Raw genomic sequence first — 21555 nt, forward strand, 5'->3', positions numbered from 1 at the left:
TATTTAAACAAAGCACAGCAGTGGAGCTTTTAACAATTCCGTACACTTTAAAAATAAATAGACATCAGTGGATTCAGGCCATTCTTGCAGCTTTGGGTAGCATGCAATAGTCTAAACTTCAAATTTGTAGCAGTATGACAGCTACTGGGTCACAGTGGGACGGACATTTTGCGTAGACATTGGGGGGGGGGGGGGGGGGGTGCGAGCTGCAGCGGCCTCTTGAGAAATATCTTGGGCCCTGGCAGTTATTTTTTGACAAATTAAGCACTGACCAAATGTTAACTTACCTTATGGTTTCAGCTCTGTTTTGGACTCTGCAGTTACAAGGAATCATTGGGTTTTGCAGGCTGACCACTAAAGCCCTTCTCTGGGGTTGCTGTGGGTGGACAGTCCCCATTATTTGCCGTTGGTTGGCTTCCATGTCAGTCTTGTTTTCTTGCTTCTCATTGGTCAGCTCCTCCTTCCTGTTCTGGCTTCAGTGTTTGTCCCTGCTGTGGTGCATGGACCTTGTACAGCTTCCTGTTTGCAGCCAGTGTTCTTCCCTTAGCTGCAAGCTCCTCCAGTACTTTTTTTTCCCTTAACTGTGTGTGATGCACTCTACAGGAATGCATTGCACACTGCAGTCTGTCTCTGTCCATCACCCTTCTGTCTGTTGTTGCTGCTTTCTGTTGTTGCTGTCTGTTGTTGCTGCTAACACCCTCCTCCCAAGCACCTCCCTCATGTTGATTTTCCCCCACTTCCTTCTGCTGCAGTGGTTGCTACCTCCTCCATTCTCCTACGGATCTCCCTCTTGTTGCGTCCCCCATGTCGTCCTCCTGCTGTCTGTTGTTGCTGCTCCCTGCCTTCTCTGCCACGCCTCCCTTGTGTTGATTGCTTGCACTTTTTTATACATATTGTGCAGCAGCGCGGGCTGCTGCTCAACATGGCTTAAAGAATAAAAAAGGGCTATGGAGCGGTCATCACTTGCAGCACTTTAAACAATGTTATGTTGCACATCAGCTCCCTAAAGTAAAGGAATAAAAGCACTATGTTAAGCTCAACGCTGGTTGCGTCATAAGGCTTTTTTCTATACTTTAAGCCATGTTGCACAGCTTTGTGTGCTGCTGTGCAACATGTCTAAAAAAAATAAAAGAAATTGGCAAAGCCAATAGAGCTAGCATAGGTGAAAACTGTTGGCTTTGCCAATGCTTGTTTCACCAGCTGTTTGGTAGTTTTAGGCACATTTAGCTCATGTCCCAGTTTTAGAGAGGTTTGACTGAAAACAGTGAGAACCAAGTTTAGATGCTGGCTGTGAATTACTTTAGCGCTACCCAAATGCCTATTGTAATTGTAATCGTAAATTATTTATACAGCGCTTACTACCCCCTGACAAGGCGTTGAAGCACACCAGTGTGGTGGGATTCTAAGTGAGAGTACGGTTTACCGTTTCATTATGATGTGGGATTAAACTTGTGGCCGATGACAATTACATCCATCGGTGCCCATGCATGTCTCTGCAAAACCACAGCCCTATTTCCGTGTTTGCTGCATGACGCATCCTGGAGGAGATGTGGCCTAGAGGATAGAACTGCCAACCCTGGAGCTGTGAAACCCGGTTCGAATCCCAGCTTTTGCTCACCAACCGCATGTACTTTCTGATCTCAGAATGGACAGTGCCAAGTACCCCTGGCCCTTTCATGCAGCCTTCTCATGAATAGCTGTAAACAGGCTGATGAGCGCATATCAAACAGCGACAGCTCCTACGCTATGGCGGAGTGTCGCCCACCCGCCAGCAGCAGCAGCTGCAAACTTTTAAAAACAAAACAATAATAAACTATGTTTACTATCGTTTTTTTAAAGGGGCGGAGCCCTTGGGATGATGATCATATAGGGGGAGTTCACAGCACTCCCGTCAGTGCGCATGTGTTTGGCCGGCCGTCTCGGGCTGGCCAAACGCACACGCGCACTGTGCTTTCTCTGTATTGCTGGGTTGGAGAGAGTAAGCAAAGGCTCCCAGTCTGCCTCGGAGCATCAAGCCAGGGCATTCCGGCCAATACTATCCCTGCTTTCATGCTGCCAACTGCATGAAAGCAGCGGTAGGATTGGCCACAGGCAGCCTGGGAGCCTGTGCCTGTTGTTTGTGAGGAGCTGCACGGCAGAGGTGGCGACTAAGGTATGTTTTTTGGTTTTATTTGTTTGTTTGTTTTTAGTTTTGTTCCTGTTTGTAATTTCCCCCTACCCACCCTCTGCCTTGCTGTCGGCCCCGACGCCCTGCTACTTTTCCGAGCCGCGCCTGGTATCGAGTAGTCTGTCACCTGTGCCTGGAAACAGGCACACGTATGCATATCATTCTGCCATCCATGTCTGAAAACGGGCTGATGGATTCATATCATGTTGTCTCTGGATCGCTAGAAACAAGCAGACATAATGAGTGCATTTCATATCCGCTTTTTATATGTGGAAATATGCACACAAGTCTGCATGCAGTCTGTTGTCCATTCCTGAGGCCTGTGGGTGCGTATCACGCAGTCCATCATCGATGCATGAGAATGTGGTCCCCAAGTGTGTATATAACCCTTCATCAACCTCTGCGAATGGAGCCACAGTTGTCTATCATGCAGTCTTTCGTCGCATCTGGTAAGGGGCCCAGGGGTGCTTATAATGCATTTTGTCCTTGTCGTATGAGAGTGAGTCCATCGCTCATAATCACTGGTGGTTCCCTTTATAGACATTCAACAATGAACGATTAATCTGCTCCACGCTAGCAAGTCAGGTTGCTACCCAGTTCTGTCCTGAAGAAGACCCTTTTCAAAGTAGATCTTGTGGCCGAAACGCCAAAACTTTCTAGCCTTAATCACTCATTTAATGCCAGGCTTAAATAATTCTGAATTGATACATGTCTCAATGCTTGATTAATTTGTATCCATATGACTATTGTTAACTGTAAATACTTTTAAGTGCACTGTGCTATTTCTTCACTATTGCACTGCGTATGCACGCGGAGCTCCTATTTTTTGAACTGTTTATTGATTTAAGGTTGTTGTCCATTGTATACATCTATATGAAAGCTTCTTAAAGCGACAAAGACAGCCTAAAATCAAGTTTGTGTACACACACACTCTCTCACACTTTTCTTGGTGCACATTCGCACTCTTTTCTTGCTTGCAGTGCGTTTGAACAGCTAGTTATTGGATGTTGGTGCACTGCGTTTGAAAGGGAGGCAGGCCAAGGAAAGCCCACTGTACTCCTGCCTGAATTCCAGGAGCTAGAAAAACAAGCGTTGGCAAAGCCAGTAGGTCTTGATTGCATTTGAGTCTTAAGTTAATCATTAAAACACGTTTCAGTAAAAACAAACAAAAAATGATTGCACCCTGAATAAAACGAGATCACTAATTTAATTTGTGAATATTTAGAGTACTTTTACGGTGCAAAATGATAGTTCCTTCATTGCACCACAAGCACTCCATTAGAGCTAGAAAGATACACCAGCAGCCAATAACATTAGGTGAGAAAGGAATCCTCCTCTAATCTATGCATATTTTCTAAAAAGTGCTAACAATAGGTCATGAAAACAGTTGCAATTTAAAGCCAGTCCATACAAAAACAAAGCATACGTTCATTATGTGTCTCCGTATTCTCTAACAACTCTGAACTGAAAGGCTAAGTTCACATGTAAGGAACTTGAACACTGCACAGTACCTCCTCTCGGTATCACTAATTGTGTAAATGGAGGATGATACAGTTTTGAGGACGTCCTTCTAACTCTCTACACCTTTTCTGTGATTGGCATTGGCCTTGTGACGTCAGGGAACACCTATTTCCTACGTTGTTGCTGGTACGTCAGAATCAGCATGTGATAACTTACCTAGGACTAGTTCTGACATCAAAACTAGGTTGATATAAGTACTAGTGTTTAACGTGTTAAAGGGGTCCTATGTATAATATAAGAGATAAAGTACCCCCTGTAGTACATGATAAGGATATGCAAGTCACTGAGGTGTGCCATAACCATGTAGAGGAATGAGCGTTGAAGGCTGAGTTCCTTTTTAAGGTTTTAGAACTCCAAGGTGACTCGCAGTATCCTTACCATGTACGTCATGCAGTAGTTTATCCCATATAATACATAGTCACACCATTACACTTCCCACAAACCACTTAAAACCTTGATGCTTTGCTCTTCAAATGAAAAAGTGAGCATGTTTGCAATCATGAATACAAATAAAATCCCTAGTGCAAAATTAAACACATCAGAAACCTGTTAGTTATTTCTTTCAAACCGGTATTAGTAACTGTCCAATGCAAATCAATAAATTTTTTTTAAAAAAAGCTGCACTAGCTCAGAATGTGTAGAAACACGTAGAAAGATTCTATTTTTTCACTAACTAAGGAGTCCAAAAAAATATACATGTTCTCGCTGCTTGTCATTGTAAGTCAAAATAGAGCCGAAGAAAGAAAAGCAACAATCTGTTTATGTTGCTTTGAACAGCTGCTTCAGTTATGCTTGGTGACCTGACCTGCCTTTCACCTCAGCTATTGGCTTGGGCAGCAGGCATTGTGAAGTCACAATTCGACTTTAATCACCATCAAAACACTGGAATGTTGGGAGCTCCCTTGAAGACAATCAAGTAGCTCCTGGCTTCTAATGGCTGGTAGAAGCCCGGAACATCAACATTGCAATGCTGTCGTTCACAGATCAGGCTCAGTGAGGCCTTTGTTTTACTAATTAGAACATTCTTCCCTCTAGTGGCGGAAAGTTCTAATAGCCTTAGAGCCCACCGTAGCAGGCTATACCAGCCACTAAAACCACGCTCCCTTGTTAGAGGCCCTTGCCTTGGGCCTTTAAGGCTGGAGCGGGCCTTTAAAGGCCGGTATAGCCCGCTATGGCGAGCTCAAAGGCAATAATAGAGTTCCGACATCCTTTCTGTACAATCGGCAACTGGGTGCGTTAAAAGTCGCCAGACTGCAGTTTATACAGGGATTGCAGAATCCCATGTATTACAATGCTAATAACAGGACTTTGCAAAGGGGAGCAAGGCTTATGTGAAGATAGGCAGAGATTGGGAGTGTACGGTATTCTCCCTGACACCCTAGTTGAAACCTCCAGGGATGTTCGGCGGAGCATCCCTCGGTTCTCGCCGAGACATCTCGGATTCCGAGGCGGTAATAGAAATTAATTGAACACCAGACGGATGCAAATTGAATTTAATTGGAAGACTAGATTGGCAATCAATTTAAATTAATTGGGATGCATTGAGATGCACGCTTTACTGTACTCCTGTCTATGAGGGCTGATGGGTAATTAGGGGAACTGCGGGATGCTTCAGATGCAATAAAGTGAATTTAGTAGGACACCGAGCATTTGAAACACAGGGGGCGGCGAGGGTAGGCGCGTCGAAGCCGCGCTCCCAGGCGCAGTGTGGTGGCGTACACAGGAGATGCTGGAACAGGCTGACAGCGGGAATATTGCATCTAACACTCTGCGGGGGATTACTTCGTTACACAGTTTAACTTTGTGGAGATACTCTAAAGGGCCCATCTAGTGGAAAGGGAATAATTAGCCCTTTGTTCAATGACGTCACAGCATGGCCTTTTCTCGAGGGCATCTGGTTGGGTTTTGCAATACAGCAGGATACTTTTTTTTTATTACTTCTGTCCCGGGGTTAGATTAAATAATACCGCTTTGTTTGAAAAACACCTGCTGGAATTTGGATTGCACAATTTCTATTTGCTGGGTGACGTAGGGTTGGGTTTTAGAATATCCTTTTGTTAGGTGACCTCTTGTTGACTTTTAAGAATATCCTTTTGATAGGTGAAGTCTGGTTGAGTTTTAGAATATCCTTTTGTTAGGTGACGTCTGGTTGAGTTTTAGAATATCCATTTGCTAGGTGATGTCTAGTTGGGTTTTAAGACTGTCGTTTTGATAGGTGACATCTGGTTGGGTTTAAGAATATCCTTTTTTTTGTTGGGTGATGTGTGGTTGGGTTTTAGAATATTCCCTTGCATGGTGACGTCTGGTTAGGTTTTAGAATATCCTTTTGTTAGGTGACGTCTGGTTGGGTTTTGGAATGTGGTTTTGTTAGGTAACGTCTGGTTGGGTTTTAGAATGTTCTTTTGTAAGGTGATGTTTGGTTGGGTCTTAGAATGTTATTTTGTTGGGTGACATCTGGTTGTGTTTTAGAATATCCTTTTGTTGGGTGACGTCTGGTTGTGTTTTTAGAATATTCTTTTGTTGTATGACGTCTGGTTTTGTTTTACAATATATTTTTGCTGGGTGACGTCTGGTTGGGTTTTAGAATGTTCTTTTGTAAGGTGACTTTGGTTGGGCCGACTCCGCTTTCCACAGACGAGTGCCAGACATAGGGGGTCATTCCGACCCTGGCGGTCATAACAGGCTGGCGGTGCTTCCTGGGCCATTCTGACCGCGGCAGTAAAGCCGCGGTCAGAAAAGGGCAACCGGCGGTTTCCCGCCGGTTTACCCCTGGCCCAAGGAATCCGCCATGGCGGCGCTGCTTGCAGCACCGCCATGGGGATTCCGACCCCCTTCCCGCCATCCTGGTCCTGGCGGTAAATACCGCCAGGAACAGGATGGCGGGAACGGAGTCGTGGGGCCCCTGGGGGCCCCTGCACTGCCCATGGCATGGGCAGTGCAGGGGCCCCCTCACAGGGCCCCATAATGATTTTCAGTGTCTGCAAAGCAGACACTGAAAATCGCGACGCACCCCTTCAACTCCGCCGGCTCCATTCGGGACTTTCCCGCTGGGCCGGCGGGCGGCCTTCTGGTGGTCGCCCGCCGGCCCAGCGGGAAAGTCAGAATGACCGCCGCGGTCATTTGACCGCGGTACGGTCTTTTGGCGGTTCCCGCCAGGCGGGGGTCGGAATGACCCCCATAGTGTATTAGTTACTACAGCATGTGGAAGCATTAAGTGCAGAACATCTTTTGTTAAAACACAGACCACAGATACCGCCACTGAACTTAAATATTCCCCAAAGAAAATGTCATCCTGTACCCCAATTCACTATTGAACTCTTACGCACAGGTATGTCAGATCAGAAGTCAGACTAGTGAACTGGCCCCATTCTGAAGTGCCTTGACTGTACTTTGGTCAAACCTTATGTCGGGAGATATTTAAGCCAGAGATAATGGCATTTTATATTTCGAAGTCTATGCTTTTGTAAAGTGTGTTTCTGCAACATGTTTTTACATTGGCCAGCCTTCTGTCTCTTATTTACAGCACCTAGAAACTGTAAGAGTACTGTATGAAGTGCTATAATATAATGAAAAACTAGTTAGTATTACTCTAAACTGTTAGTCAGGGCTATGCTTCCTGGTCGCTCAAGTTGGGGTTTTTATTTAGCTATTACTAGTTGCCTTGGGGCAGGGATCCTGTTTGCCCCCACAGTACCTTTGACTTCTGCCGGGTGCTCTTAGGCGGGCGGTCATGGGAACAGTCAGGTACCCGTCCGACGTTCTTTGAATTTAGCATCTCGTGTACTTTGCAGCCAATCAGGACTCACGACCAGAGCCAGTGCACGAGTAGGGTAGACTACAGGGTTCTGCAAAGTCGGTCCTGGAGAGCCGGGTCCATGCCAGACTTTTAGCATATCCACATTTAGAAAAATGAAGATTTCTGAAACATCTTTATTCTAAATGTGGATATGCTAAAAACCTGGCATGGACCCGGCTCTCCAGGACCGACTTTGCAGAACCCTGGACTAGGCAGTCTGCTACAGCCCAGGCTGCAGGCGGTGCCACTGAGCGAATGTGTCCCTGAGTTTTTTCCATGTTTTTCCTGCTCTTGCCGAAGCAGAGAACAAGGAGCTGATTCTAATCTGTTGTCAATCAGGTGGGTCAGAGGTTTTTGCGGGTCTTGAGTCAGCAAACTGAAGCCCGAACCTTCTAAATCTGGGGCCCCTGGCGGGATTTTAAACTGGAGGGGCGACTCGGACGCTTTAACATGGGGGAGATCTACACTTTAGTACATCTGTTGTTATCGCTACACTGAGAGGCATTTATTAACAGTTTCAATAAATGCCTCTCAATATAGTCTTACAAACAGTTGTACCAAGGTTAAACGCTCTCGCGTGTTAAAAGCACACAAGAGGCTTTTAAATATGTGAGTTCAGGATGCACACATCCAGAAGTGGCATATTTAAAAGTGGTCCCTTTGTGTGCTTTTAACATGGAGGATACTGGGAGGCATTTATTAAAACTGCTAACAGACACCTCTAATTTTAGCGCTGAAGCATGCACATCTGTTCACAGCATACATGTGGCTCGAGGCCACAGTTTCATGACTCTCTGACCTCGAGTCACATGCCCTCAGTCCTTTACAGACTGCAACCAAAACGTCACAAGAGATTTGGAAGGGTGTTGCCTGCTTCCTGTGAAATGATTGACAAGCAGTCCCGGGAATACAGGGCTTTTGCCCTAGACCAGTGGTTCCCAACCTGTGGTCCAGGGGGACACATGGGGGTCCGCAAAGCCTCCTCAGGGGGTCAGTGACTGCTGAGAAAATTAAATAATATTAACTGATTAGGTCCCCTGCTTTCAGTAATGACTCAGTTGTGGGGGGGTCCCCAGATTCCAATATTGATAAAGTGGGTGTCCACAAAAGTCAAAAGGTTGGGAACCACTGCTAGATGCCCTTTAGTGTTTGTAGATATGATGCTGCTGGTGTCATGAATGAGACGTCTCTTCAGACCCCCGAAAATTGCAGGCCAGGGCTGGCACTAAGTCAGCCCTTAACCTGCTTAGGAATTGCAGTAATAAAAAACAAGCATTTTCAATGCAACGGGTCTCGCGTTTGCTCATGTTAGAGCTGATCGCGTTGTAAACTCCAAACCCGACTTTTCCCCTATCGGGCAAAAGTGCATTTATGTACATAACCCGAAAAAGTGAATTTAACTATGTAAAGCGCTCGACTTCTGCCAAGCGAGATCGCGCTCGTAAATTAGAGAAAAAGTAGTCCACAAGCCGGACAGAAAACAGCGAGCCTCGCATGTTTTCTGTACCTGGTCGCTGCGCTCGAGGAGGGCTAGCCACCGGAAAAGCCATGACGTATGCGTGACTTCGACTAATGAAAGCAAGCAGATTTTACTAGGCAAGCCCACGAACCAATAAAAAACACTGACGTGACGTTGACAGGGCTCCGAGCCCTTTTCTAAACACTAAAGCGTCTCGCTGCGATACGCATGCGCGAGCGCATGCAACGCAGGCTCAACCCTAAAAAGCTGTGCTGCACATGCTCGCTGGAGCATGTCTCTCTCACAGTAGTGCCTGGCTGCCTGACTCGTCTCAGCAAGAACGAGAGGCAGCCAGACACCGAGGGCAGCACAGCACGGGCTTAAAGCCCTGTTGTTTTTTAATTACACAACAACTTATGTGGATGGTAATTGCTGTTGACGATTACCATCCACATAAGTAGGAAATCGATGTGGGCGGCGCCCTGGCGCCCTCTAGTGGCAGCCGCTGCTGGGCCCATTTAAAAAAAAAAAAAAAAAAAAATGTCCTGCAGGCAAAAAGGGAATCTGAAGGGTGCAGCTCCTGGTGCCATCTAAAGTCTTCTTAATCTTGTTAGATGCTTTGTCGGTAACAAATGGGACAGCTTTGCCCAAAAGCTACAAAAAATGTTGACGCATGGGGCCCTAAAAATGCCCTGGGCCTTGAAAGTAATGACCTCTGACTTCCCCAAGGGCATAACGGAGGCCCCTGCAGTGCGGGGGAGGGAACCTCCAGGGTTCCTTGTTTTGGGGGAACCCCTCACCCTATAAGACATGCCATGCAAATGCATGCAATTGTATGAAATAAGAAATAAATGCTCAGGAAAGCCACTCTGCCTTCCAGAGCAGGCACCTGCAGCATAGGGGGGGTCCCAACATTTCAGGGGGTCCCCATTGAGCCCAAGTCCAATGAATATCTGTGCAATCTGGGATACATCAAGCTTCCTCATCATATTCTGAAGGGTGGGGCGTCTTTTGGTTACCCCACTGGCCTTCCCTCTTTCTGATGGGGCCCTTTATCAGTGTAATTTAAAATATTTAAAAGAAATAAAAAAGGCCAGTTATAAAAAATAAAATAAAAGCAACAATGTTTTATCATATTTTATTTGAATTGGAAACTACGTTCCTCCTGCTGTGTCCATAGCTTATGTGTTGCCATGCGATGCACAAGAATAACAAACTAAATTGACCATTTGTTTTTGTTTTTTTCAGGGGTGCTCACCAATGAAAAGCCAGAAGCGAAGGCTGCGTTCTCCCCGAAGGTGTCGGGCCTAGAGCGCAGCCAGGAGCTTAGCACAGAAGTGTGCTTTCTGCTGCCGGTGCACAGCCCCCCGCCCGTCGCGACCGCCATCGTCACGTCCGCTTCCTCAGCCCCCACCTCCAGTGCTAGTCCGCTGGTGAGGGAGTCGTCCGCCCCTGCCCCAGCGCCACCTCCCCGGTTAACCCCGCAGCCTCAGCCCCAACCCCGGCCGCTTTCCCGGCCCCAGTCTCGCCCGCAGTCCCGGCCCCAATCCCGACCCCAGTCACAGCCACAAAGTCAACTGCTGCTTCCAGAACTCCGATCTCAGCTGCCCACCCACATCCCACCTCACCTCAGCTACCAGCCTCACCACCACCATCATCAGCAACTTCCACATAACGGACTCCAGAACATCAGGTAGGTCGGTTGAAGGCGCACTCTCCGCCTATATGGAATTATCGTGACCCCCTACTGGGCTCCATATAAATGGCCTATATTGGCACTTTTTACTTAAATCCTGTGCTGCTGGAATTATGCCATGCTGCAGCGTTTTTTTGCATGATTATAAATTTGCTGCTTTTGCCACATAATCCATCATCTGTTGCATGATTTGCAGACTTTAAACAAAAAATTGTTTGTTTCTAGCTCAAAAAGATCAAAAGTTACAGAAAATGCAGCAACATGAGTTGCCGCGCAGGGATAGGCCCTTCACAAAGATTGACTGGTCACCTTTCATTTGCTCATTGTTGTACTTGAGTATTAAAGGGGTGCTACTGAGCTAAAGCCTTTGGTAAGACAGCGCTAACACAGATGAAACTGACAAAATAATGAAGTAATATCACAAAATGCAGCACATTATGATGCATATAATCTGCCTGTTAATGCAGCATAATTTAGTCAGCTTTGCCCGATAATTTGGTTGTCTCCTGCTGCAGAGTTCTAGTGGCCCTGCTTATGCATAACATAATTTGCATTTGGGAATTCAAAACTGAGTTGAAAGAGCCCTGCCTTGCCCACTCTGTGCCACCAGGTTCGTTGTCCATCACATTCTCCATTGATGTGCACGGGGCAGCTCCTCCGCAAATGGCGAAGGAGCGTCATCGCCCCACGGGCTGAGCCAGCAGCTGAAAAAAAACAACAATATTTGAATATTGTTTTATTTTTCAGCTGCTGGCTCAGTCAGCAGATGCAGGAAGGGGCGGGGGTGGTCCATGGGAAGGGGGAGGAGGGAGAGTGGAGTCAGTGCACTAAGTGTGCATGTCAGTTTAGCTCCGCCCTCTGAGGCTGGCCAAACTGACATGCACACTTACGTTTTTCCAACCAGGCTGTGTTGCACTACCGGGTTGGAGAAACTGCACAGACTCCAATGTAGTGTCTGAGCGGCCGCCCAAGCCGCTCAGACCAATCCGTGCGCTGCTCTCATGCTAGGTATAGGATGAGAGCAGCGCCAGGATTGCCTGGGGGAGCCTGTGCTGGTGTCCTAGGGAATGATGGGACACCATCAGAAGAGGAGCATGAGGGGGCCGGCGATGTTAGGAAAGGTCTTTTTTTTTTTTTATTACTATAAAAAAAAAAAAAAAATTATTTATTGTGCCCCCGCTTTCCCCTCCACTTGAGATTTACGGCGCCCGCCGCTGAATGTGAACTCATATTGGAAGTCCCGGCCGAACCCCCCATTTCCATTGCCTGTAATGTGCCGGTGTCAATCAGTTCTGATGTGTACGAGCCGCAATAGCAGAACGGTGCTTGTCCCCACACTCTCCATTTTGTTGAGAAAGGACGCACAGGTGCAGCAGTCCATCATACCTTTTAGCAGGTGCAGTGGCACCTGGACCCATTGAACCCTGATAGTAGCGGAATTTACTACCTTACTTGCATCAGGGCCTGTGATGTTCTTGCTTCACTACTGCACCCCTTGCGCCTCAAAGTGGGCACAAGTAGTTGGTAACATGTTGGAACCCAGGATCCGGCACAGGGTGGTACTGATGTCAAAATTAAACTTCTCAGGAGTAGGGTATCGTTTATTAATTGACTGGTCTGCTCCTTTAACTGCGAACGTCTCTAGATATACCTCATGTGTCTCGCCTCTGAACGTCTCTAGATATACCTCATGTGTCTCGCCTCTGAACATCTCTAGATATGCCTCAAGTGTGTCTCGCCTCTGAACATCTCTAGATATACCTCATGTGTCTCGCCTCTGAACATCTCTAGATAGACCTCGTGTCTCGCCTCTGAACATCTCTAGATATGCCTCATGTGTCTCGCCTCTGAACATCTCTAGATATACCTCATGTGTCCCAAGTGTGTCTCGCCTCTGAACATCTCTAGATATGCCTCAAGTGTGTCTCGCCTCTGAACATCTCTAGATATACCTCATGTGTCTCAAGTGTGTCTCGCCTCTGAACATCTCTAGATATGCCTCAAGTGTGTCTCGCCTCTGAACATCTCTAGATATACCTCATGTGTCTCAAGTGTGTCTCGCCTCTGAACATCTCTAGATATGCCTCAAGTGTGTCTCGCCTCTGAACATCTCTAGATATACCTCATGTGTCTCGCCTCTGAACATCTCTAGATATGCCTCAAGTGTGTCTCGCCTCTGAACATCTCTAGATATACCTCAAGTGTGTCTCGCCTCTGAACATCTCTAGATAGACCTCATGTGTCTCGCCTCTGAACATCTCTAGATATGCCTTGTGTGTCTCGCCTCTGAACATCTCTAGATATACCTCATGTGTCTCGCCTCTGAACATCTCTAGATATACCTCATGTGTCTCAAGTGTGTCTCGCCTCTGAACATCTCTAGATATGCCTCAAGTGTGTCTCGCCTCTGAACATCTCTAGATATACCTCATGTGTCTCGCCTCTGAACATCTCTAGATATACCTCAAGTGTGTCTCGCCTCTGAACATCTCTAGATATACCTCAAGTTTGTCTCGCCTCTGAACATCTCTAGATATACCTCATGTGTCTCGCCTCTGAACATCTCTAGATATGCCTCAAGTGTGTCTCGCCTCTGAACATCTCTAGATATACCTCGTGTCTCGCCTCTGAACATCTCTAGATATGCCTCATGTGTCTCGCCTCTGAACATCTCTAGATATGCCTCAAGTGTGTCTCGCCTCTGAACATCTCTAGATATACCTCAAGTGTGTCTCGCCTCTGAACATCTCTAGATATACCTCATGTGTCTCGCCTCTGAACATCTCTAGATATACCTCAAGTGTGTCTCGCCTCTGAACATCTCTAGATAGACCTCATGTGTCTTGCCTCTGAACATCTCTAGATATACCTCATGTGTCTCGCCTCTGAACATCTCTAGATATGCCTCATGTGTCTCGCCTCTGAACATCTCTAGATATGCCTCATGTGTCTCGCCTCTGAACATCTCTAGATATGCCTCATGTGTCTCGCCTCTGAACATCTCTAGATATACCTCGTGTGTCTCGCCTCTGAACATCTCTAGATATGCCTCAAGTGTGTCTCGCCTCTGAACATCTCTAGATAGACCTCATGTGTCTCGCCTCTGAACATCTCTAGATATGCCTCAAGTGTGTCTCGCCTCTGAACATCTCTAGATATACCTCATGTGTCTCAAGTGTGTCTCGCCTCTGAACATCTCTAGATATGCCTCAAGTGTGTCTCGCCTCTGAACATCTCTAGATATACCTCATGTGTCTCAAGTGTGTCTCGCCTCTGAACATCTCTAGATATGCCTCAAGTGTGTCTCGCCTCTGAACATCTCTAGATATACCTCATGTGTCTCGCCTCGGAACATCTCTAGATATGCCTCAAGTGTGTCTCGCCTCTGAACATCTCTAGATAGACCTCATGTGTCTCGCCTCTGAACATCTCTAGATATACCTCATGTGTCTCAAGTGTGTCTCGCCTCTGAACATCTCTAGATATGCCTCAAGTGTGTCTCGCCTCTGAACATCTCTAGATATACCTCAAGTGTGTCTCGCCTCTGAACATCTCTAGATAGACCTCATGTGTCTCGCCTCTGAACATCTCTAGATATGCCTCGTGTGTCTCGCCTCTGAACATCTCTAGATATACCTCATGTGTCTCGCCTCTGAACATCTCTAGATATACCTCATGTGTCTCAAGTGTGTCTCGCCTCTGAACATCTCTAGATATGCCTCAAGTGTGTCTCGCCTCTGAACATCTCTAGATATACCTCATGTGTCTCGCCTCTGAACATCTCTAGATATACCTCAAGTGTGTCTCGCCTCTGAACATCTCTAGATATACCTCAAGTGTGTCTCGCCTCTGAACATCTCTAGATATACCTCAAGTGTGTCTCGCCTCTGAACATCTCTAGATATACCTCATGTGTCTCGCCTCTGAACATCTCTAGATATGCCTCAAGTGTGTCTCGCCTCTGAACATCTCTAGATATACCTCATGTGTCTCGCCTCTGAACATCTCTAGATATGCCTCATGTGTCTCGCCTCTGAACATCTCTAGATATGCCTCAAGTGTGTCTCGCCTCTGAACATCTCTAGATATACCTCAAGTGTGTCTCGCCTCTGAACATCTCTAGATATACCTCGTGTCTCGCCTCTGAACATCTCTAGATATACCTCAAGTGTGTCTTGCCTCTGAACATCTCTAGATAGACCTCATGTGTCTCGCCTCTGAACATCTCTAGATATACCTCGTGTCTCGCCTCTGAACATCTCTAGATATGCCTCATGTGTCTCGCCTCTGAACATCTCTAGATATGCCTCATGTGTCTCGCCTCTGAACATCTCTAGATATGCCTCAAGTGTGTCTCGCCTCTGAACATCTCTAGATATACCTCATGTGTCTCGCCTCTGAACATCTCTAGATATACCTCAAGTGTCTCGCCTCTGAACATCTCTAGATATGCCTCAAGTGTGTCTCGCCTCTGAACATCTCTAGATATGCCTCAAGTGTGTCTCGCCTCTGAACATCTCTAGATATACCTCGTGTGTCTCGCCTTTGAACATCTCTAGATATGCCTCAAGTGTGTCTCGCCTCTGAACATCTCTAGATAGACCTCATGTGTCTCGCCTCTGAACATCTCTAGATATGCCTCAAGTGTGTCTCGCCTCTGAACATCTCTAGATATACCTCATGTGTCTCAAGTGTGTCTCGCCTCTGAACATCTCTAGATATGCCTCAAGTGTGTCTCGCCTCTGAACATCTCTAGATATACCTCATGTGTCTCAAGTGTGTCTCGCCTCTGAACATCTCTAGATATGCCTCAATTGTGTCTCGCCTCTGAACATCTCTAGATATACCTCATGTGTCTCGCCTCTGAACATCTCTAGATATGCCTCAAGTGTGTCTCGCCTCTGAACATATCTAGATAGACCTCATGTGTCTCGCCTCTGAACATCTCTAGATATACCTCATGTGTCTCAAGTGTGTCTCGCCTCTGAACATCTCTAGATATGCCTCAAGTGTGTCTCGCCTCTGAACATCTTTAGATATACCTCAAGTGTGTCTCGCCTCTGAACATCTCTAGATAGACCTCATGTGTCTCGCCTCTGAACATCTCTAGATATGCCTCGTGTGTCTCGCCTCTGAACATCTCTAGATATACCTCATGTGTCTCGCCTCTGAACATCTCTAGATATACCTCATGTGTCTCAAGTGTGTCTCGCCTCTGAACATCTCTAGATATGCCTCAAGTGTGTCTCGCCTCTGAACATCTCTAGATATACCTCAAGTGTGTCTCGCCTCTGAACATCTCTAGATATACCTCATGTGTCTCGCCTCTGAACATCTCTAGATATGCCTCAAGTGTGTCTCGCCTCTGAACATCTCTAGATATACCTCATGTGTCTCGCCTCTGAACATCTCTAGATATGCCTCATGTGTCTCGCCTTTGAACATCTCTAGATATGCCTCAAGTGTGTCTCGCCTCTGAACATCTCTAGATATACCTCATGTGTCTCGCCTCTGAACATCTCTAGATATGCCTCATGTGTCTCGCCTCTGAACATCTCTAGATATGCCTCAAGTGTGTCTCGCCTCTGAACATCTCTAGATATACCTCAAGTGTGTCTCGCCTCTGAACATCTCTAGATATACCTCATGTGTCTCGCCTCTGAACATCTCTAGATATACCTCAAGTGTGTCTCGCCTCTGAACATCTCTAGATAGACCTCATGTGTCTCGCCTCTGAACATCTCTAGATATACCTCGTGTCTCGCCTCTGAACATCTCTAGATATGCCTCATGTGTCTCGCCTCTGAACATCTCTAGATATGCCTCAAGTGTGTCTCGCCTCTGAACATCTCTAGATATACCTCATGTGTCTCGCCTCTGAACATCTCTAGATATACCTCAAGTGTGTCTCGCCTCTGAACATCTCTAGATATGCCTCATGTGTCTCGCCTCTGAACATCTCTAGATATACCTCGTGTGTCTCGCCTCTGAACATCTCTAGATATGCCTCAAGTGTGTCTCGCCTCTGAACATCTCTAGATAGACCTCATGTGTCTCGCCTCTGAACATCTCTAGATATGCCTCGTGTGTCTCGCCTCTGAACATCTCTAGATATGCCTCAAGTGTGTCTGGCCTCCAAAGGGGACCTTCATAGTTCAGAGTATGTTTGTTACCAACACAGTCGTGGCTAGGTAGTAACAATCAATCGGTCGATTTGTATAGCACAGCTAATCACCAGCGAGGGTATGCAGGCGCTTCCTTCCCAGCGCTGTCTTTGAATACTTGCAGACGTCTCAGAACTTGAAAGTGTTAGAAGTGTTCTAAGTCCACTAACATCTTCTAACCACGCTCTGCACAGCCCGCCCTTTCTGAGTCTCCAGAGCAAAGGATGCTGGGATTGTTTCTGCGTCACCGGAGGCCCTTTTATAGAATGTCCCGCCTTGAAGGAACAACTGTTGATGAGTAACCTCTAAATATGTTTTAGCAGGTGTTTTTGGAGCATTTCTTTCTTTCTTTTCAGGAAGTTCCCCCTTTACAGAAAGCAAAGGCCTTGTGAGTCCAAAGGAAGGCTGCCGAGGTGGGATTCTGTCGGCTCTTACCTGCCCACCTGTTCAGTTTTGTTTATGTTGTCATATTTGGCTCTGATATGGAACTTTAAAGGTTGCTGCTTGGAAGTGGTGAATAAAAGGGTTTATGCATAATGCTCGCCTCCTGTCTTGGGGGCCTGCCCTCTGTGCACATCTGTCCAGGGCTGCCTTTGTGTTCATTCTTTCCCTGGTCAGAGGCATTAACTTGTTTGTTTCTCTCCTGTGTTTGTTCCCCACAGTCGCAGCAGCAGCGCGAGCAGCGCCGCCAGCATCGGTCTCCCCAAGCACTTGACCCCCTCGCCTCAGATACCCCAGCATCACTCCTCCGGCCCGGCCTTACCTCTCTCCATCTCGAACCTGGCTACCTCGCACTTTGCCCTCAGGACGCAAAACCAGCACCATCCGGCCATGTTTGCCACCCCTCCCTCGTTACCACCCCCACCAGCGTTGCCCACCAATAGCCTTGTTATCCCGGGTCACCCAGGAGGCGCTGGTTACTCAGGTAGGTGACCTCTGTTCACTGCAGGGGGTTTTAAAACAGGGAAGGGGCGTGCTACCACCGGGGGGGGGGAGCTTAGGTGGAAAAGCGAGGAATGGGAGCCGCTCTATACCACACTATCTCCAAATTTAGACAGAAAGCCAATGAGAGAGCCAATCCAAACAAGCTTGTTTATGTGTTTGTTTTGTATAGTGCTGGTTTGTGACAAGGTCACTTCATAGCGCTAGTAAACTGTCCGCTATTGGTTCTAAGCTCAACCCATAGAAAGGCTGAAGCTGAATAGCTGAAAAGGGGGACCCCATATAGTACCAGACTGCATGTTGCAGGTGTAGGAAAGGGGAGCAAAGAGTGATGAATGCAGGACCTTGAGTTCCTGCCAGGACAGGGGAAGATGGACAGAGGCTAGGGGTAGCCTAGCAGCGTACATCGTCTGTCCCAGGCTGATAGGACAGAAGACTTGGAGGATCCTGAGCAAATCCAGATTCTATCTCGGGGTACATTTATGGATCTCACAAAGAAATAAGCAGACATCCTAGACAAGGCCTCCTCATATTATGGGTCAGAGACGTAAGAGAAGGGGGCACTTGTCTCCACTAGCTGTTCCCAGGAACAAGAGACAATGCTGAAAGTGACCTGAGTATGAAAGCCATGGATCCTACACCAGGTGGTGTCAGCATTACTCAGGTACACCCAGTTGTCCGCAGTAGGCCCTGAGCCAGATCACAAGAACTTATGGTAACAGATGTAAAATTGTGTGAGGCCATTTTTAAGTAGCATGTGGAATTAGTTACTACAGCTTTGGTGGGTTTACGTTAGAGGGGAGGGTTCTTGGGTGGGTTGTATGTGGGGCTGCTGATGAACCATTGAACATTGATGGTGGGAGGAACTGGGTGGTCTTGGTTGGGATTCGGGCTAGAGTTCTTGGTGGGGAGGGTTGGATTGTACAGTTGTTTGGAAAGATACGTTGATGTGGGAAATCTTGGATGTAAGTGTTGTGTGGTTGTTGGGTTAAGGTAGGAGTTTTAGGAGGGAATGAAAGAGAGCATGTTAAGGTGACTGGTTAAGTGGTGGGGTAACGTAGTGGATCTTGACAAGTAAGGTTGAGTTTTACTTCTGGTGGAGATGAAAAACAGGTTGAGAGCTGGGGTCGTGCAAGAAGCCTTGGCTCAGAGGCGGGAAGTGCACACATGGAGGATATGAAAAAGAGTCGGGTGGTTCAGGTCTGGCTGAATACCTCAAAGTTTTGGGGTCGGCTTCTTGGGGTCATTAGCAGGTCAGTCTACATGTTGGAGGCGAAAGAGAGGATTATGTGTTGCGGCTAAGAGTGTGTACACTGGGGATTTTGGAAATGAAAGGATGGGTTGCTTGTTGGGTCTCTTTGTGCACAGGTTTGGGTAGTTAATGGTGGGCCTGAAGGGTGGGGTTCAAATTGAGAACATTCTTACGGAGTGACTGGGCAGTGTCTATGGGGTGTGGTATTAAAGGAACCTGTTGAGTGTTGGCTTGATGACGAAGTCCACGGTTTGGAGTGTAATGCATTGTTGAGGATGAAGGGGCGGGTTGTTAATAGGGTTTAAATAGTGGGTCTGGGGTAGGAAGGGTCCAGGTAGCTTCTCTCTTTAAATAGAGATGGCCCGAATGGTGTCATCAATCAACCAAGATTTTTAAAGCACGGAAATCCAGGTGCTTGCAGGTCCTGAAGAAAGCAGTGAAACCGAGGGAAATGCAAGGAGAAGGCACACAGAAATGGGGGAAAGCAAGGAGAAAGCAGGGAAAAGCAAAGAGAAGGCACACAAAAAATGAGGGAAAGCAAAAGGAGCAAACGGTGAGAACGAGGGAAAACAAGGCTAAGACACACAAAAATATGGAGAAAAAGCACAAGGAAAGGAGTGAAATTGAAAGACAATTAAGGAGAAATAGTGAATACTAGGGAAAAGCAAGGAGACGGCACACAAAAACAGGGGAAAAAGCAAGAAGAAAGCAGTGAGAACGAGGGAGAAGGCACACAACGGGGGAAGCATGGAGAAAACAGTAAAAATGAGGGAAAGGCAAGGAGAGGGCGCACAAAAAAAGCTAAGGAAAAAAGTCATGAGAAAACAGTGAAAATGAGATAAAAGCAAGGAGAAGGCACTTATAAATCAGAGAGAAGAGGCAGGGAGAAAGCAGTGAAAACGAGGGAAAAGCGGGGAGAAGGCACACAAAAAAAATAAGGGAGAAAAAGCAAGGAGAAGGCAGTTTTATTCCTGGAAGAGTGCAGAGGATGATTGAGATTGGGGCTGGCGGGAAGTGAGCGAGGTATGAGGTGGACAGACAGCTGCATTGCGGATCTCGGGCCTGCTTTGAGATGGAATGACTCACAGTGCTCTCTTTCCTCTAGATACCAGTCTGTTGATATCGTTCAACCAACCAATCATGTATTGCCAGCCTCATTCTGGGATCCTCATTGGCACTTTGTCTCAAGCATCGCTCTTACCTCCGCCCATGAGTCCTCGCGTAGAGAACCACCACAGTATGACCTGTCGAAACAGGGAGTGCCAGGTAAGTCGAGTTGTGTGATCTTCTGGGGGTGATTCATGTACAACTTTTCTTGTGCTTCTAAGCCTCTGTTTGCTGTGGTCCTTAAACACAGTTGTTGGGTCCTGTCCAATTTATCAGAGACATGGCCATACCAGTTTTTTCCAAGCCCAAGTGGCTGACAGCTTAAATTCCTGGTTACTACAGTTGATATGACACTAGAACCTTGTGTGAGAGTGTGGTGGGCGCACACTAATGCATGCATCACCAGCAACATTTTTGAAGAGAGTAAATCCATTTAAGAAAGATTGTTCCAGCGGATTTGGGCCCTGTACAAAGAAGGCCCAGCATCCAGTTGGGGCTCTGTGGAATTCAAAGCATTTACAAATAGTTTACCATTCTGTTGCACTTGCTGCATACTTTAGGTTGGCTGTGGTGCAGTACTTTAAATAACAAGTGTCATTTGTGACTCCAAACCAAGGCAATCAGAAGGGTACACAGGGTTTGGTGGAGCCACACCAACACACAAATGTCTTAAAAATGTTCTTTCCGCCATAGGGTAGGCATTGCTTACTGAGGAGCGGTGGGGGTTCCTTTCAGGTGGATGTACCTCACATGAGCCCACCTTAGTGTCAGTCCTGCCTTTCAGAAGCCCCTCAGTGCCAGAAGTCCCTTCTTACAGATCTGTACTGCCCCTGCCTTCAGTCTGCAGACTGTCAACCAGTACAAAAGTTTAAAGCCCTTTCAAGTGTGGTTAGAAGTTCTTAGGCCCAAGTGCACCTAGGCATGTTGGAGTCTGGTAGCCCCTGTCCAGAGCCCTGACATAGCCTCTGAGGTAACATTTTAGTCGTCCAGACGGCCAACTGAGCCTCGGCAGGCACACTGGCTTATTTTGTGGCCGGGGCTGCATGTGGCTGACCTAACACCAATCCGTGCTTTTCTCAAAACCAAAGCCAGAGAAAAGAGAGGTTTTAGAGAGTTGCTCTGAGACTAGAAGTAAAAGCCTAGTCTTAAATTGCAGAGTTTTTAGCCTTCATCTTGCTGCCCTGACAGATTAAAAGTATGAGCCGGTCAAATGCCATGGTCCTTTTATCAGAATCTCAGGCAGCTTTCAGCTGCTCCAGAAAAAACATCTCTCCTGATCGGTGAGACAAGTGGGCTACAGTGATATGGTGCTCTTTGTAATAAGAAGTCTGAGATAGCTTGATGTAAGATTCCACTACTACAGTTGTACAGCAATTGCCAGGGACTTCCAGAGATCTTGCCTTTGGAACTGTTGACCTCAAATGATGGATTTGGAGTAATATTCTTCTAAA

General features: G+C 46.9%; 1 protein-coding gene across 3 annotated transcripts in view; it reads left to right on the plus strand.

Moving 5' to 3' along the window:
• FBRSL1 (fibrosin like 1) overlaps positions 1 to 21555 on the plus strand; it is a 1114915-nt gene that overhangs the window by 1059756 nt on the left and 33604 nt on the right. For all 3 annotated transcript variants that reach the window (XM_069215249.1, XM_069215252.1, XM_069215250.1), the window contains exons 7-9: positions 10192 to 10636; positions 17466 to 17728; positions 20103 to 20263. In XM_069215249.1, the coding sequence (XP_069071350.1) occupies positions 10192 to 10636; positions 17466 to 17728; positions 20103 to 20263 (869 nt within the window). The remainder of the gene's footprint in view (positions 1 to 10191; positions 10637 to 17465; positions 17729 to 20102; positions 20264 to 21555) is intronic.

This window comes from Pleurodeles waltl, chromosome 11 (assembly GCF_031143425.1).
Source record: "Pleurodeles waltl isolate 20211129_DDA chromosome 11, aPleWal1.hap1.20221129, whole genome shotgun sequence".
NCBI lineage: Eukaryota > Metazoa > Chordata > Amphibia > Caudata > Salamandridae > Pleurodeles > Pleurodeles waltl.